This window comes from Sciurus carolinensis, chromosome 1 (genome assembly GCF_902686445.1).
Source record: "Sciurus carolinensis chromosome 1, mSciCar1.2, whole genome shotgun sequence".
Classification (NCBI taxonomy): domain Eukaryota; kingdom Metazoa; phylum Chordata; class Mammalia; order Rodentia; family Sciuridae; genus Sciurus; species Sciurus carolinensis.
The window spans coordinates 168,481,551-168,497,413 of NC_062213.1; the positions used below are offsets into that span (position 1 = coordinate 168,481,551).

Below are 15,863 nucleotides of genomic sequence, written 5' to 3' on the forward strand. Positions count from 1 at the left end.
TGTAAGTCAGTGTCCTGATAATCCAAGCTTCAAATTAAATCCTCTATTATCAATAGAGTAGCTCTAGGTATATTACCAACAACTGCCAGGTTTTCCAAGAATGCCCTAAAAGGTGAGCTCCAAAATTTCCCATAGCTGAGTGAGCAGTTCTAACACCATGGATTCACCATGGATAGTTAAGATATATTTGAAATTTTCAGAGTATAAGACATCCTTCTATACTCTTTGCACTTTCTCCTTCCATCATCACAACATAGTAGACAGATACTGCTTATTACTCAAAGCTTCCAGTTGGAATTTTTTTTAAAAACAGGGATTCTAACCTAGTCCTCTGGCTTCAAATATATTATACTTTTCTATTAAATTACAAAAGGGTTTGTATAAGGGTTCTAAAATGTAACTTGAAAATTGCCTCAAGGAGTCTGATATAGCAAAATGAGCACAAGCTTTAAGGATTGATCTAGTTTGCATTAGGAATCTGCAACTTCCTAATAAATTACCTGTGTGATCTAGCCAAGTCGCTTTCTCTTTCTCCTTTTTCTCAATAAGATGATATAATAACAAATTATTCAAGGTTTCTGGATAAATGGAATGTGAAAAATATGTGTAAAGTAATACAATAATAGGTATTCTACTATCCTTTATAATTTGGAGCCTTAGAAAACCTGTATTCACCACTAAAATCCCAAACTCTACACAGTGTCTGACATATAGAAGTCATGAAGGATATCGGTTGAACTTCAAAAAAAAGAGATAATAATCAGACAGTACTGTAAACCACATGCAATTTTTCAGAGATATACAATCAAGAAAAGGATAAAAGCATAAGTTAAATTGTATTTAGCATCTCCTTAAATAGGAAATGAAACAGTAAGTTGATGAACGCTAAAGAAGATAATAGATGATAGTAATAAAATAAGGTTATGAGCAACAGAGAAAACGAGTGGTGAAACAAACAGAGTCTGGAAATTAGATGAAAAAAAGAATCCAATACAGAAAAGTACTGGTTATTTTACCTAAACCACAAAAGTAAATTGTATTTAATTATTACCTCGGAAAATGACAGTCAAACAGTGTAAAGAAAGTCTATTTTTCCTTAAGAGTATCAACTCTTGAAAAACTAGAATTGCTTTTTGATTTAAATTTACAAAGAAAACAGTTTATAGATAGCTATTTCTATTTTTTAAAAAACCTACTAAACAACTGGGCACAGAGGCACACACCTGTAATCCCAGGGGCAGGCCTAGGCAGGAGGATCAAGAGTTCAAAACCAGCCTCGGCAGTGGTGAGGCGCTAAGCAACTCAGTGAGACCCTTTCTCTAAATAAAATACAAGGGCCGGGGATGTGGCTCAGTGGTTGAGTGACCCTGTGTTCAATCCCCCGTTTAAAAAAATTAAAAAATCTACTAAACAAATCTGAATTGCTCACTTAGAATTGTGACAGAAAAAGGTTGCTTTGCCAGATAGAAATGAGGTACACATACTAGCACTAAAATTCATGAATTTCAATCATAACCAAGTCTTAGCATAACTCTTAACTCTTCATCTATTGCTGAAACTCTTATGTAACCCTTTGACTTAGGAAACAAAAATCAGCATTGACTCCATAAAGTGATTTGGTTGCTCAAGCAACTGAACAACAGAATTCTGAGATTTGTAGTATTTTCCTCTATGGAAATCACTGGTAGCTTCTTCTGGTTTTTTTGTTTTGTTTTTTAAGATTCTCCTAATTTATTCAATAAGACTGTATAAAAACCAACTAAATAAATAAAACAAACAAAAACCTGAAGTCTATACATAGGATGACCACACACATACATTTGCCTAGGACAGTCTTTATGCCTACTTATTAGACATTATTAGCAGCCTCCTCCACTCTCAAAAGTGCCCCCATTTGAACAATAAATTACCTGGTTACCCTCTATCATAAGATGTAACTAGCATTTTCAATATATAAATATCATGAAAATCATTAAGATTCCAAGTATTCAGATGCAACAAATTACCTTTAAAGAAAAAAAAACGAAAATAAAACATGAGTTTACAGTCTCTGAATGCAAAAAGCAAATTATAGAAATAAAAAATTCCAGAATTCAAGTCAATTGATAATAACTGAGTGCTTACATAATACTAGAGACACAAGTAATATTAAAGCTGCATTTTTAGAAAGCTATTTTAAATACTAGAAGATGCATTTTTAAAAGGTTTTTACACACACACACACACACACACACACACACATCCTGAAATAAAACACATGAACCAAAACATGAAATACTGTTTACTCCAGAGCAGTGGGATTGAGGACTGGGGACATTTAAGAGACTCTTAGTTTCTTCTGCTATATATATTCATGTTGTCCAACTTCTTTGTAAGTATACATTTTCCTGTTAAAGGAATAAATGTGGCAATACTGACACTGCTCAGATGCCTTTCCAAGCAAAATAAAATATAATATAAAAAATTTCAGGCATTCCAGGCAAGTGATCTATCACTGAGCTAAAGCCCCAGTAATAACATCATTTAAAGGTAAAGCACAAGGTAGTAAAAAAGTACTTAAAACTCAGCAATCACCACTAAATTGAAATAAATGAAATGCTGGGAAGAAAAATGGCTGGTGAAACAAAGCATAATACCTAACTTCTTTTCCACACCCTTCCTGCCAACATGAGCATGACTCAACATTTAAGAAAGCAATCTCGAGAAGAACAAAAACATCTACATCATACCACCTAACAAAGTACTGTTCTGACCATGTGGTATTTGGCAATCAACCAAAGTGTTTCTTCTGAAACACTTTAGCTAATCAGGCAATTTGCAAAATCTTTCTCGTATCATTCTTGTATCTGAATTAAACTGAGTGGGATTAAAAACAAAAAAATCTTCCCCAACCTCAGATTAACAGTCATTAAAACACTTTAGAGAGTCTATTTTTAACCATCTATCAAATATAAATGTTTCAGGAAAGTTTTTAGGAAATCTATTCTATGTATAACTAGGAGAAATTAAACATGGAAATCTTTATTATTTTAGTAGTTAGTTCAGGTCTTGAAATAACTACAGAATTGTATTTTCCAAAACAAGACCTGATTTATCTAACAAGACTGGATCTATCTTATATGGCAAATGTAAAAATCGACAAATTAATGCCAAAGGAGAGTTAACATGACAAAGGAGTCTGACTAAAATAAGGCTTATATTTCACATAATCAAAACAAAAACAATCCTGAACTGAAAAGAACAGGTGGTTCTACAATTGTTCTGGCACTTTATCCCTTAAAATTACATATGCCAAAGCTGTCCATATAGCTGATTTTAGCTGCCAACGAATGTCAGAAGGAAACACAGGCACATTTTTGCTAAAGTTATTAAACGTGTATACAAAGTACCCTGATTTAGTTTAAATATTGTCAGAAACCTATCAAGATGATCTGGAAACAGGATAGAATATAAAGTTCATGAGACTAGGACTTTGTTCTGTTCTGTTCCTACTGTATTCCTTAGGTTAGGGCTTGCTTTATACCAAATATTCGACAACAACAAAAATCTGTGAATGACCTGCAATATGCCTGTTAGGTTTTCGGTTTTTTTGTTTGTTTGTTTTGTGTGTATGTGTGGTACTGGGGATTGAACCGCCTCACACATGTTAGGCAAGTGCTTTATCACTGACCTACAACCTCAGCTCCCTACTACTATTTAAACAAAAAAAGTTTCAAGGAGCCAGACCTAATCCTGCACACCTATAATCCCAGCAACTCAAAATCAGCCTCAGCAACAGTGAGGCACTAAGCAACTCAGTGAGACCCTGTCTGTAAATAAAATACAAAATAGAGCTGAGGATGTGGTTCAGTGGTTGAGTGCCCCTAAGTTCAATTCCCCATACCAAAAAAAAAAAAGCATCAAAGAACCAGAAGTTCTTGCAGATTATAAACCAAAGTATTCATGAAAAAAATCACAAATCATTTATTTAGTTATTATAAAAGATTTACTATATCACAAGTATGAACGCTGAATTTTTTTAAGGCTAACAAAGATTTTAAGAAAAAAAATTAGAGAAAAGATTATAGAAATAAATGGCAATACAATGAGGAAAGAAGATCAGGCAATGACAATCATTCTCATCCCTCTAAAAGCTCATTCTCTTGCCAAATCTTATGAGCACATTTTTACACATACTACTCTGGGTGTACAATTCAGTGTTACAATAGTTACTTTTTCATTGGGCATCTCCCATGTTGGGGGATGCCAAGGTGAAGCAGACACATCCGTCTACAAATAACTGATTTGAGCAAGGTAAAATAAATAAGAGAAAGACATTAGAAGATTTAAAGGAGAAAGTTATAAGGATAAGAAAGATTTCTGAGAGGTAGCATTTGAGAGTGCAGGACTTGGAGAGACAAGGGGAAGAATATAATAGCAGTGGGCCATGGCAGGAAACAGCACTAACTGATGAGGTGTTTGAACATTTCTTTAATAAAGTGACTGTTTACAGAAGTGAGGGAAGGGCTAAGGAAACAAGGGATGCTGAGGACCCCAAGAATAGGGAGCAGCAGGAATCCTTTACTACTCCTATTCTGAAGGAGCAAGGAATAATGTTACCGTGGGTCAATCACAGGAGGAGCTACTCAGTAGACACTACAGCTATAGGACAATCACTGCTAAAACTGCATCAAGCAGGGAAGGAGCAGTGGGAATAAATACTACAAAGGTTCTCTTTTTTTTTTTTTTTTTTTTTTAAATACCTTCCATCTTCTGTTACTGCCACCCATTGACTAAACCCAAACAAAACCCTGAGGACAAAGAACCCCATGTGATACAGGCTGTCAAGTTCAGACTCTTGGAGAAGAACAAAGAGCAGAAAACGAATTTGTAAGAAAGTGGAGAATAACCAGAAAAGATATACTCCCAGACTGAAGGATATATAACCTCAAAGAGAGGTTAAAAAAATCACAAGATCAAATGAGGAACAACATTCTCTTAAAGACATATAAGATGGTATTTTTCAGATCTGGATGCTGACTTTGAAGGAAATCAAAATTAGTACTGAACTGGAAAAAGTACTGGGATTTAAGAAGCAATGGATGGGAGATTCACCAGAGTAGCACCTTGACACAAAGCCAGCATCATCTAGGATTAAGTCCTAGTAAGGAAGGCCCCTCCTGTGTGACCTTGAACAAATCATTTGGCTTCTGAGAGACTCTTTTATCCACTATTGTAAAGGGAAAAAAAAAGGCAGAGACTGAATTCTGAACTTGAACATTTAAGATCTCTTCCACTTCCAGGATTCTGCGAAAACAATATCTCCAGGTAAACAACTTATTCACCCAGAGAGTAAATACCTCTGGAGTCTACTTATTCATCTTTGAAAATAAAATTATTTTCATTTAAATAGACAGTGAGAACTTATTGGTTCCAATTACAACTACATCCTCATTGGTATGACAAAGAATTGTTAAAACTCAAGCCAACTACCATATAATATAGTGTAACCTAGAAACTAAGAGAGAAAGCCTAAAGCAATCAAGATTTTAAAACATTCTCTGGAACGCAGAGAATGCAAACAAATAATAGGGTAAGCAGAATAAAACTTGGTTGAAGTGGCACAATTTAGAAAAAAAAAATAAGTTCCTCAGTCAATATAGTAATGAAGCCAAGTTCTAAAAGGTGCCTCCAGAAATAAATGAAATTTAAGATAGGAGGGATTAGTGCACTCACTCTCTCAAGCACATGCATGCAGAAACCAGATGAACCATTACCACTCATTCATGACACAAATATTTATTGAATGATTATTATGGCCATGCCTTCCAAGTAACTGCCCTGAATTCTCTCACCATCAGCAAGCTTTTTCCTGTGATATTAACCAGCACACCAGAACCAAACTGTGCTAGATCTTAGCATTATTCCAACTATATTAGAGGACATACAGATTTGAGGGCGAGGGATATTTGTAATCTGCCCACTACTTATAACACTGTTTCTGAAACCTTCAGTCCCCCTGTCTTTCCAGTCTGGTGGCAACCAGGGAATTTAATGACATTATTAACTCAAAAGGAAAAATTGAGTCAGTACAACTGAGTTAAAAATTTGCATATTTATGGTATTATTTCTCATATTTTGGTCATCTAACAAGCATCTGTTAAAACACCTACTATGTGCTACTGGAACTCAGAAAAATATCCCAAAATATGGATCTTTCAACTGTAGGACACTGGAAGGGTCTCAGAAGCAAAGTCTCTTTCTAAACTTCTGACTTTTTTTTCCTGCTATACTTTCTCTCTCAAGGCTGGCTGAGAAACTAGAACCTCTCTCCCAAAGCCAGCTATAACACCTAGAAATATACTCCCACTTTGTGTGTAGACACTACGCACAAAGAAATCTTCTGACCCTCATTTTGGAAAGGGTCCTGCCCCATCACCAAGGATGAAGGAACGTTATTCTGAGGCAGAGAATAATATGACTCGACAGGCCTTTGCTGGGTTTCACTCATTCAACTTATTACATTAGGTCGTACACCTTTTTGTTCAACCACATTCTACACAGTTGTCTATTCTTCACCTAAAAAAAAGTTTTCCCTGGGTCTTTAGGTATTCACTATGAAAGCTCTCCCAACTTGTAAAACTTAAACAAATCTGTTAGGCTTTTCTCTTGACAATCTGTCTTCTGTTTTAGGGGTGTCAGGGGTGACCCTTATGACAGGTGAGCAGTGGTATCATCACACCTTTCTGTTCCAGCAAAACCAAGCACTGGATTAGGGACAAGGCCCTGGGGATACAAAGGTGAGTAAGAACCTTTGATCTCTAGGAAATCAGAACCTAATGCAAGAATCAGACATTTGAACAAGAAAATTATAATACAACTTAGTGAAGGCTATAATAGGGGGACATGAACAAAATACTGTAGTAGCACTGAAAGGACAAGAGTACTCTCACTCTGAAGGAAGACAGCACAGATGCCCATATGATGAGGAAAACCTGAAGACCTACCACCTGAGATACAATCAGGAAAACCAGCAAGAGGGAAAGGCTATGTGAAAAAATAGACCCAAAAGACAGAAATTGGGACCAGACTGTCAAGGGCCTCCAAGGACATGTGAAGCAGCTGGACTTCAACAACAGGGAATCAAAACACTTTTAAGCATGGCAATGACTCAGTCAGGTTTATTTTTTAATAAAAAGGATGGGTGGGGAAAGTACACTAAAAGACTCGTCAGAAGATTTTTCCAAAAGTCTAGGTGAGAGAGGATGAAGGAACAAATTAAAGCTTTATCATCTAGGAAAAAAGGCATAACCAAGGCAAACAGAACCTGGTGACTGGTCACATAAAACAAAGATGGAAAATAGTTTTAAAAGACTATTGACTCTGCATGGTTGAACTTCACAATTCATCAAAATATTTAAATAGGACTACTTGCTTAATATATTTTCAGTCTAAGAACTATTTTTTCCAAGTCTAACAATCTTTGCTTAAACTTTTATTGACAATGTTACAAAATATAATTTTAATAAGTACATACTAATCATGAAAATGTTTCCTTTATATCAAAATCATCAGCATAAATATCAGTTATCAGTCTACAGTATTTAGATATTGACAAACTCAACATACCTAAGGAGACATCTTAGTATTTGCTTTGTAGAATAAAAGCATGATTATAAATTGTTTTCTTGTCATCATTGTCTTTATCAATCAATAGATGTAAACCATACAATTGCATGATTTTCTAACCAGCAGAACATGGTGATACCGCAATACTCTTTCCTGGCTGGACCAAATTCACACTCAACTAAATTCCCTGCTGATCTTCAAATCAATTGGAAATGGTTGGGTGATTACTGAATACAACCTCTTCATATTAGAAAAACACATACCATCCAGAACTTTGGAAATACTAAATGGATGAGACCAATGGTCTTTAAAGCCTCTAATTTACTAAAGGGACCTTTAAGTACGTCATTCCTGTACAAAACAAACTGGGGACATTTTGGAAACAGCTTTCTTAAGAAACAAAGCTTCTTATCTGTCTTGTTTTTCGTTTAAGTTCTCAGACTAGAAACTCGATTTTTAGTGATGCATAAAACCACCTCCCCCCATATACATACAAACAACAGCATCCATAACAACTTCCCAAGATTAGGAAAGGAAATGTGGCATTTTTACTTAAGAGTCTCTTGCCAGGCTGCACCAAACATAATTTTTTTTTTCCTAAGTAGAAGTAAATAAGAGATGATGATACTAGTCGTTAAGGGGCTGTATCACTTACTTAGTTTAATATAAGCAATGTCCTGAGAGAAAATTCACAAATAATTGAGAATTCCAACTTTAAAATTCACTGCAAAAAGCTCTTAAAACTGAAAATACCTCCCAGCTTCCCCACTAAGATGCGAGTAAATAATTACTTCGTCTTTAATTTCCTTAACACAGCTAAACAGTTTGATCAACAAAACCAAAAGTTACTTCAAATTAGCAAGAATTTCTCTTGTTCAATCTTTCAAGATAAAAATAGCTGTGAAGCATAGAGTATGAATGTCAACAAAAAAGGGTATAATTCAAAAATGCTTCCGAGTCTATTAATATAGGCAAATTTCTATACTAAGGTAGGTTGAAACTCCAAACCTACCCTTCAGGTTGTTCGGTGAACCCCATAAAACTATACCAAAGTTTTCAATATACTTGCAACAGATACCCAAAAAGCACAAAACTACCTCCCTCCCCATAAAAGTACAAAAAATAGCATCCATAATTATACACAAAAATACCGGGTCAAGCAAGAGTAGTTCAAAAGTAAAACATCAAAAAATAATAATTGGTTTGCAACTGTAGATTCTATTACTGGTAACTGGTCAAATTTAAGCTTTTCCATGAAAAGAAAACTTTTATGTTTAAAATTACACTCTGAGTCAGCTTTCTAAAAGAAAAACGAATTCCACAAAAATGATTAAAAAAAAAAAAAAAAAAGAAAGAAAGAAAAGGAAAAGGAAAAGAACGATTCTCTCCAAAGCCGGGTGTGGAGGCCAAAGACCTTCCTTCTACCCATCACTGCTGAGGAAGTGAGAACTCCCCAGGAAGAGGGGCCTGGGCAGCCACGTCGTCCTACTCACCCCAACGGGCAGCGGGAAGGAAGCAGGGGGAGCACGACATTGGCGCCTCCGGCCTTGCCGGGGCAGAAAGCAGGGACCCCGGGGACTCAGGGGTGGGGACCAGCCCTCTCCCAGACCCTCGGGGTCTACTCACTCCGCAAGCGGCCAGCAAGAAAGCCATTCGCTGAGGCCCCCGCCCTCGGTGCCTCCTGGGGCGGGAGCGGGGGCTGCTCCTGCGCACCCCTCTTCTACCCCCTCGACCAGATCCCCGGCGGCAGTGCAGGCGGTCCACAGCCTCAGCCCGTCCCCCGGGACACCGCGTACCTCCGCCCCGCCCGCACCGCGGCCTAGGGACCGCCCTGATTGGCTGGCCCTGCCGGCTCCTGGCAAAGAGACCCCTGGCGATTGGCCATGGTCACCTGCTGGAGGGGAGGTGAGCGGCTGACGATTGGCGGTTAGGCCAGTTTTGGCGTGGAGAGGCAGGAGTGAGTGGGTCCTGGCGGGAGGGCGGGCGGCTGCTGCTTGAACCGGCTGCCTCCGCGAGGGGGCCGGGCGCCGCTGAGGAATGCGCGCCGCTCCCGGAAAGGGAGGCTGTAGTTCGTGGGAACCCGGCGCCCAGTTGGGTGGCGAGTGAGAAGGACCAGGTCACAGCCTATACTCACCCCAGCATTTTGACAGCTATAGGCAGCAACTATGGAGCCTGGGCCCAGAAGTTTCATCTAGATAATGATTTTGCTTGCTTCCTGAAAGTTGTTAGTGTCGCGTGGGAGTGGAGGAAGGCGGGAGAGAAGAGAAGAAATACTACAGCGTATCAATAAACAAAAGCGCGGGGTGCCTGTTTAATTTTATTAATCGGTGAGGCTTCCGTGGGCCTGCTGTTGTGCCTTGGCTCCATAAGGAATGTAGGTGGCTTGTGAAGATTCTTCAGAAATCCAGATGGCATAACTTAAAATTACATCTAAAGTTTGGGCTTAGACGACCTCGACAGAGAAACATCCAAAATGCAGGAAAATTAGGGACATAAATGATTAACTTCTGATCTGGAGGACAATCTCCTTTTCTGTTCAATCTCCTTTTTTTGTTCTCCGTGGTTATTTATACTTCTCCTAGGCCTCTACTAAATTCTGAAACATCCAATTATTTTTTGGATTTCTGTAGTTCTGCTGGTACCCCCTACAACACGTAGCACAATACAGCATAAAGAGCTCAGTAAGTGCTAGCCGAAAAAATAAGCTATACTCGGTGTTAAAGATATCTTTTTTGTATAAATTGGTTCAAAATGTCCAATACCAAGTGCACTCTTCTTCCCTTACCAGCTCTTTTAGAAGCCTGGTATTTCCCCAGTGCTACCTACCTCTGTAAATGAAATCACTACCATCCACCCTAACACCTAAACAAACCATAAACCTAGTAGTCCCACTTTCCACATTACCGAGTTCTGTCATTTTTTTCTCCTAAAATACACCTTCAATTCTCTCTCTCCCCATCAGCACCACCCTATTGCCGATCCTGGCCTCTTGGAAGGATCTCCTCACTAAAGTCTTCCCGGGTCTAACCTAGCTCCTCCGGTTCATTCTCAACACAAAATAGCCAGACTAGTTCCATAATCAATTTCGGAAGCCTCATCACTCACCTCACCACCAATTAAAAAACTTCAAAGGGTTTCCACAGTGCATAGAATATAACTCAGTACTGAACAAAGACCTGCAAGGTTTGGCCCTACCTATGCCCTATCTCTTCTTCACCTTGCCTTCCCTATTTTCTACCTTCCACACAAAGCCTTTTTCAAGATTCTTTAATTTGTCAAGGATCTTCCAACTTCAGGGCCTAGGTCTTTCATATCCCTCTCTCTGACTCCCAAGTCCACTCTTTCTTCATTAATTAGAATCCAAAATGGCACTGCCATTTTGAAAACCATGGCATTATCCTTTTTTTTTTTTTAATAGCCTAGTGGCTAAATTTATAAAAAAATGTTTAAATTTGTTCTAATTAGTTGTACATTACAGTAGAATGCATTTATACATTTTGATAGATCATACATAAATGAGTGTAATTTCTCATTTTTCTGATTATACATAATGTAGGATCACATCGGTCATGCAGTCATATACGGACGTACATGAGGTAATAATGTCTTTTTTCACTCTACTATCTGCCCATGTCAATTCTTCCAATTATATATTGTCAGACCATGTAACTCTTGTGAATCTTATCAGAACTATAATTCTACATTTAGCTGAGGTTTTTAATCAACCTTATTGAGTGATAATTTACACATGATAAAAATGTATCCATTTTAAATGCACAACTCAAATGTTCTGACAAAGGTATGCACACACATATAGACCGTAATTAAGAAATTGAGCTGGGCACAGTGAGTGGCAGATGCCTATGATCCTAGTGACTCAGGAGGCTGAAGCAGGAGGATCACTAGGTTCCAAGCCAGCCTCATCAATTCAGTGAGCCCTGTCTCAAAATAAAAATAAAAAGGGTTGGGAATGTAGTTCAGTGGTAAAGGGCCCCTGGGTTCAATCACAGTACTCCCCTCCCCCCCAAAAAAGAGTCATTCATCATTTCAAAACTTCCCTCATGTACCCTCTGACGTCAATCAAGACAACCACTCTGCTTTCTACTTGTTTTTTTTTTTATTAATGTTTATCTTAAGTTTAATAAGTTTAATGAACTGAGATTCTGTCTGATTTTGTTCAACACTGTAAGTACTTAGTAGAATGCCTGGAAGATATTACTGTTCCACAATGAATTGCCTATTTTTAATTCTAAAAATAAGCATTTATATCAAATGATTAACAGTGATAGAGAAAGAAATATAATCATTTTGCCAGATGAACAAGGTGTCTATATCCTTTTAAATTTTCCTTTAATATGTGCCTTTCTAACAGTTTATGTTGTACTTGGGTAGTCTAGGGACCTAATTCCACAATAGCTGATCCAAGGTTAGTTCTCTAAGCTGGAATTTAAAAAAAAAGAAGAAAAAGAAGTCATCTACATGTCTGATTCTGTCTATGTACTGTACTGCTTGACCTTGTAAGAAACATAATGCTTATTTATATAATTCTTGCTTACCAGTTCTTTCATATTGCTTACGTCTTCCCATTAGAAAGACCATGGGTTACCAAGGACATTGTATTTAATAGTACCGAGCAAAGTGTAAGATTTTTTTTTAAAAAAAGTATCCTCCAATCTCTAATCACCATCACAAGGGGTTAGCAGTTTCAAAATCTAATGCATTGTTACTTTTGAGAGTATAGTGTAAATATTTAAAGTTCTAGTAAAAATTTAATGGGGTCAATTATCATTAGTTTTTCTTATTTATAGACAAATGTTAACGGCAATAGGGAATATGATCTATGACTGTCTCCTAACAATAATACTGAGTTTTTCTCAGTATAAAAACCCTGCTATAGTAAAATATTTAAAGAGCTCCGAGCTCCAATCTAAAGTCCATGCTTCCACAGTTGAATACTATAATGTTTATTAGTACGACATGCAATTCTCATTTTCCTAATGTAAATCAGTATGCATAAAAGATGGAGCATTTAAAATGAAAAGTAATTACAACATATAGCAATGTTTTTGTGCCAAAAAGGTGTAACCAATTTGGCAACTCAGGTATTGTTAAAGTAATCTACAAGTTGTTTCAAAATAGAGTCAAGTGACCAATTACTAAAACCCACTTATGACAAGTAATTTTGACCTATGAATCAGAAGTCAACACTTGTTACAGTTTAGATATGAGGTGTCCCCCAGAAGCTCATGTGTGAGACAATGCAAGAAAGTTTAGAAGTGAAATGATTGGGCTATGAAAGTCTCAACTCAGCACCAATCCACTGATAGGTGGCTTGTACTGTAGGCAGGTAGGGTGTGCCTTTGGGGTACATATTTTGTCCTTATGGAGTAGAGCTCTTTCTCTCTGCTTCCTGGTATAATGTTTCCAGCTGCTTTCCTCGCTTCTGCCATGATGTCCTCCCTTACCTTGAGTCCTGAGGACTGGAGTTGGCCATTCTATGGATTGGGACCTCTGAAATCGTGAGCCTCAAAATAAACTTTTCTCCTCTATGTTGCTCTCATCAGGTCTTTTAGTCAAAGCAGCAAAAAGCTGACTAAAACAGCACTTATCTTTGAACTACATAACAACACAATTACATGACTAAATTAAAGGACTACTTTTGTGGTTGTCTAGGAGGGAAAAAAACAATATGATCATTAAGTATAAAAAATAATATAGGAAAAAAGTCAAAATTTTAAATTTTAAATTCACATTACTTTAAAAACTATTACTTCTGCTAGAAAGCCCCAAAAGTGTTTAACTAGAAATCACATTCTGCTCTGTCATCTCAGATATAGATGACAAAATACTTTTGGTAGCAACAGAAGGAAAAAAGAAGCAAAATTTTTTAAAATTCTAATCAAGTGAAGTTTTGGGTTTTCAGTCTGGCATGAAAGAGGCCTGGATGTCAGCCTTCTACCCTAACAAGTAAAATGTTAAACAAACTGAAAATCAACAATTCTTAGATCTATAAGAGAAGCACAGTCACCAAACTGCTGCCCTCCAAATTAGACAACCAAGAAGCAAATACACAGAATCACAACTTACATGAGGAGAACCCACAAATAGCAACCTCCATGGTAACCAGCATGAGATAGGGAAATCTGATCTATAATTTACAAATGCTGGAAGCTCAGTGTAGACAAATCTAAGAGATGTAAACTCCTAGAAGGCCCAGTCTTGGGATTGGGCCTTCAGGTTATGAGTTTTACCTTCAGGAGTTCTACACTGTCATCACAATTGTTATTAATTAGAGTAAAATTCCCTCTTGCCTCTCCTCTAGCCTTCCATGTGGGAGAAGGTAAACACTCAACTCCAATCCTCTCTAGCCATCCTGTCCTACCTATGGAAGGGAAGAGTAGGTTAAGGACTTAAGAAGCACATATGAAGTTTGCAAAGTTTACTAAAAGACTAAGACCCAATCACAGGACTACAAAATACTTCACCACACACACCTTACCACATTATTAGAAACCCTTTTATAGCAGTTCCTTTTACTAAATATATTGCATTTGGTTATCAAGAAAAAATTATAAGAAACATTAAAAAGGAAAAAAAAGCTTGAAGAGACATATTAAAACTAGACTCAGACACGGCAGGGATGTTGGAATAATACAATGAGAAATTTAAAAAAACTGCAATTAACTGATAAATATTCTAATTGACAAGAACAGATGGGCAATTTAAGTTGAGAGATGGAAATGCTAAGAAAGAATCAAAAGAAATGCTAGAGATTAAGAACACTGTAACATGGGGTTGGGTGTAGCTCAGTGATAAATAGCTTGCCTAGCACGTGTGAGGCACTGGATTCAATCCTCAGCACCACATAAAAACGATTAGAAAAATGAAAGTATTAAAAAAAACTGCTTTATTAAAAAAAAAAAAAGAACACCATAACAGAAATGAAGAATGCCTTTGATAGACTCATATAGCAGACTGGACACAGTTGAGGAAATATCTCCTAATTTGAGGATATCTCATTAAATACCTCAAAAACTTGGAAAGTTCAAAGGGGAAAATAACAGAATTGCAGAAAGACTGTATAAAAGTTATAACATGCATAATGGGAATACCAGAAGAAGAAACGAAAAAAGGAATAAAAAATTTTTGAAACAATAATGACTGAGAATTTCAGCAAATTAACATGAGACACAAGTCAAAGCAGCCTAGAAAACACCAAGCAGGATAATGCCAAAAGAATTACAACTACACACATCATTTTCAAGGAAAAAAATCCTGAAAGAATTTGGGGGAGGGGAGCCTACTTGCAGAGGAGCAAAAGTAAGGATTACATCCAACTTCTCCACAGAAACAATACTAGAGTGGGGAGTGAGAGAAGAATGGAGGAACTTTAGATTATGTAGAAGGAAATGGGGGGGTATGAAAAATGGTGGAATGAGACAGACATCATTACTCTATGTACATGTATGATTACACACACGGTATGACTCTACATTGTGTACAACCATAGAAATGAAATGATGTACGCTGTTTGTGTACAATGAATCAAAATGCAGTCTGTAAAACATTAAAAAAAATAAATAATTTAAAAATTTTTAAAAAATCTATGTGAGAACATAGAGGACACTCTATAAATTATAATAAACAAACAAAAAAAGAATACTAGAAAGAAAAGAACGGAATGAAATATTTAAAGTATTGAGGGATTTAAGAAAAAGAAAACTACAATTCTATACCCTGCAAAATTATTCTTCAAAAGTGAAGAATAAAGACTTATTTGGGGGGCTGGAGTTGTGGCTCAGTGGTAGAGCACTTACCTGGCATGTATGAGGACCTGGGTTCAACTTTCAGCACCACATACAAATAAATAAAAGATCCACTGACAACTAAAATATATATATGTTTAAAAAAAGACTTACTTTGATCAAAACTTGAGAAAATTTGTTGTCAGTAGACTTGTCTTAAGATAAATATTAAAAGAAATTCTACAGAGAATAGGAAAATTATCAGAAGCTCAAATCTACATAAAGAAAGAACATCAGAGAAGGAATATGTGAAGGTAAGATAAAAGTTTTTGTTTTTCTTTGATCTAATAGATAATAGTTTCAAAACTGTAACAATGTATTTGATATGTATGTATGATTAAGTACTCCTATGCATAAGTGAAATGAACGATGGCAATGATACAAGGGATGGAAGGGAAGAATTGAGATTATTTTGTTATTCTAAAATATACTACCTGAAGCAATATAGTA

General features: G+C 36.8%; 1 protein-coding gene across 9 annotated transcripts in view; it reads right to left on the bottom strand.

Annotated features, from left to right (window-relative positions):
* The window catches only part of Osbpl9 (oxysterol binding protein like 9), a 144,819-nt gene that overhangs the window by 54,287 nt on the left and 74,669 nt on the right, over positions 1–15,863 (bottom strand). Inside the window, exon 1 of one of the 9 annotated variants that reach the window (XM_047549439.1) lies at positions 9,235–9,392. The exons of 7 other annotated variants lie outside the window; for them this stretch is intronic. In XM_047549439.1, coding sequence (XP_047405395.1) covers positions 9,235–9,261 — 27 coding nt within the window. In that variant the 5' untranslated portion in view covers positions 9,262–9,392. Of the gene's footprint in view, positions 1–9,234; positions 9,393–15,863 lie in introns of those variants that run through there. One more of the 9 variants, XM_047549433.1, reaches the window with a different exon arrangement.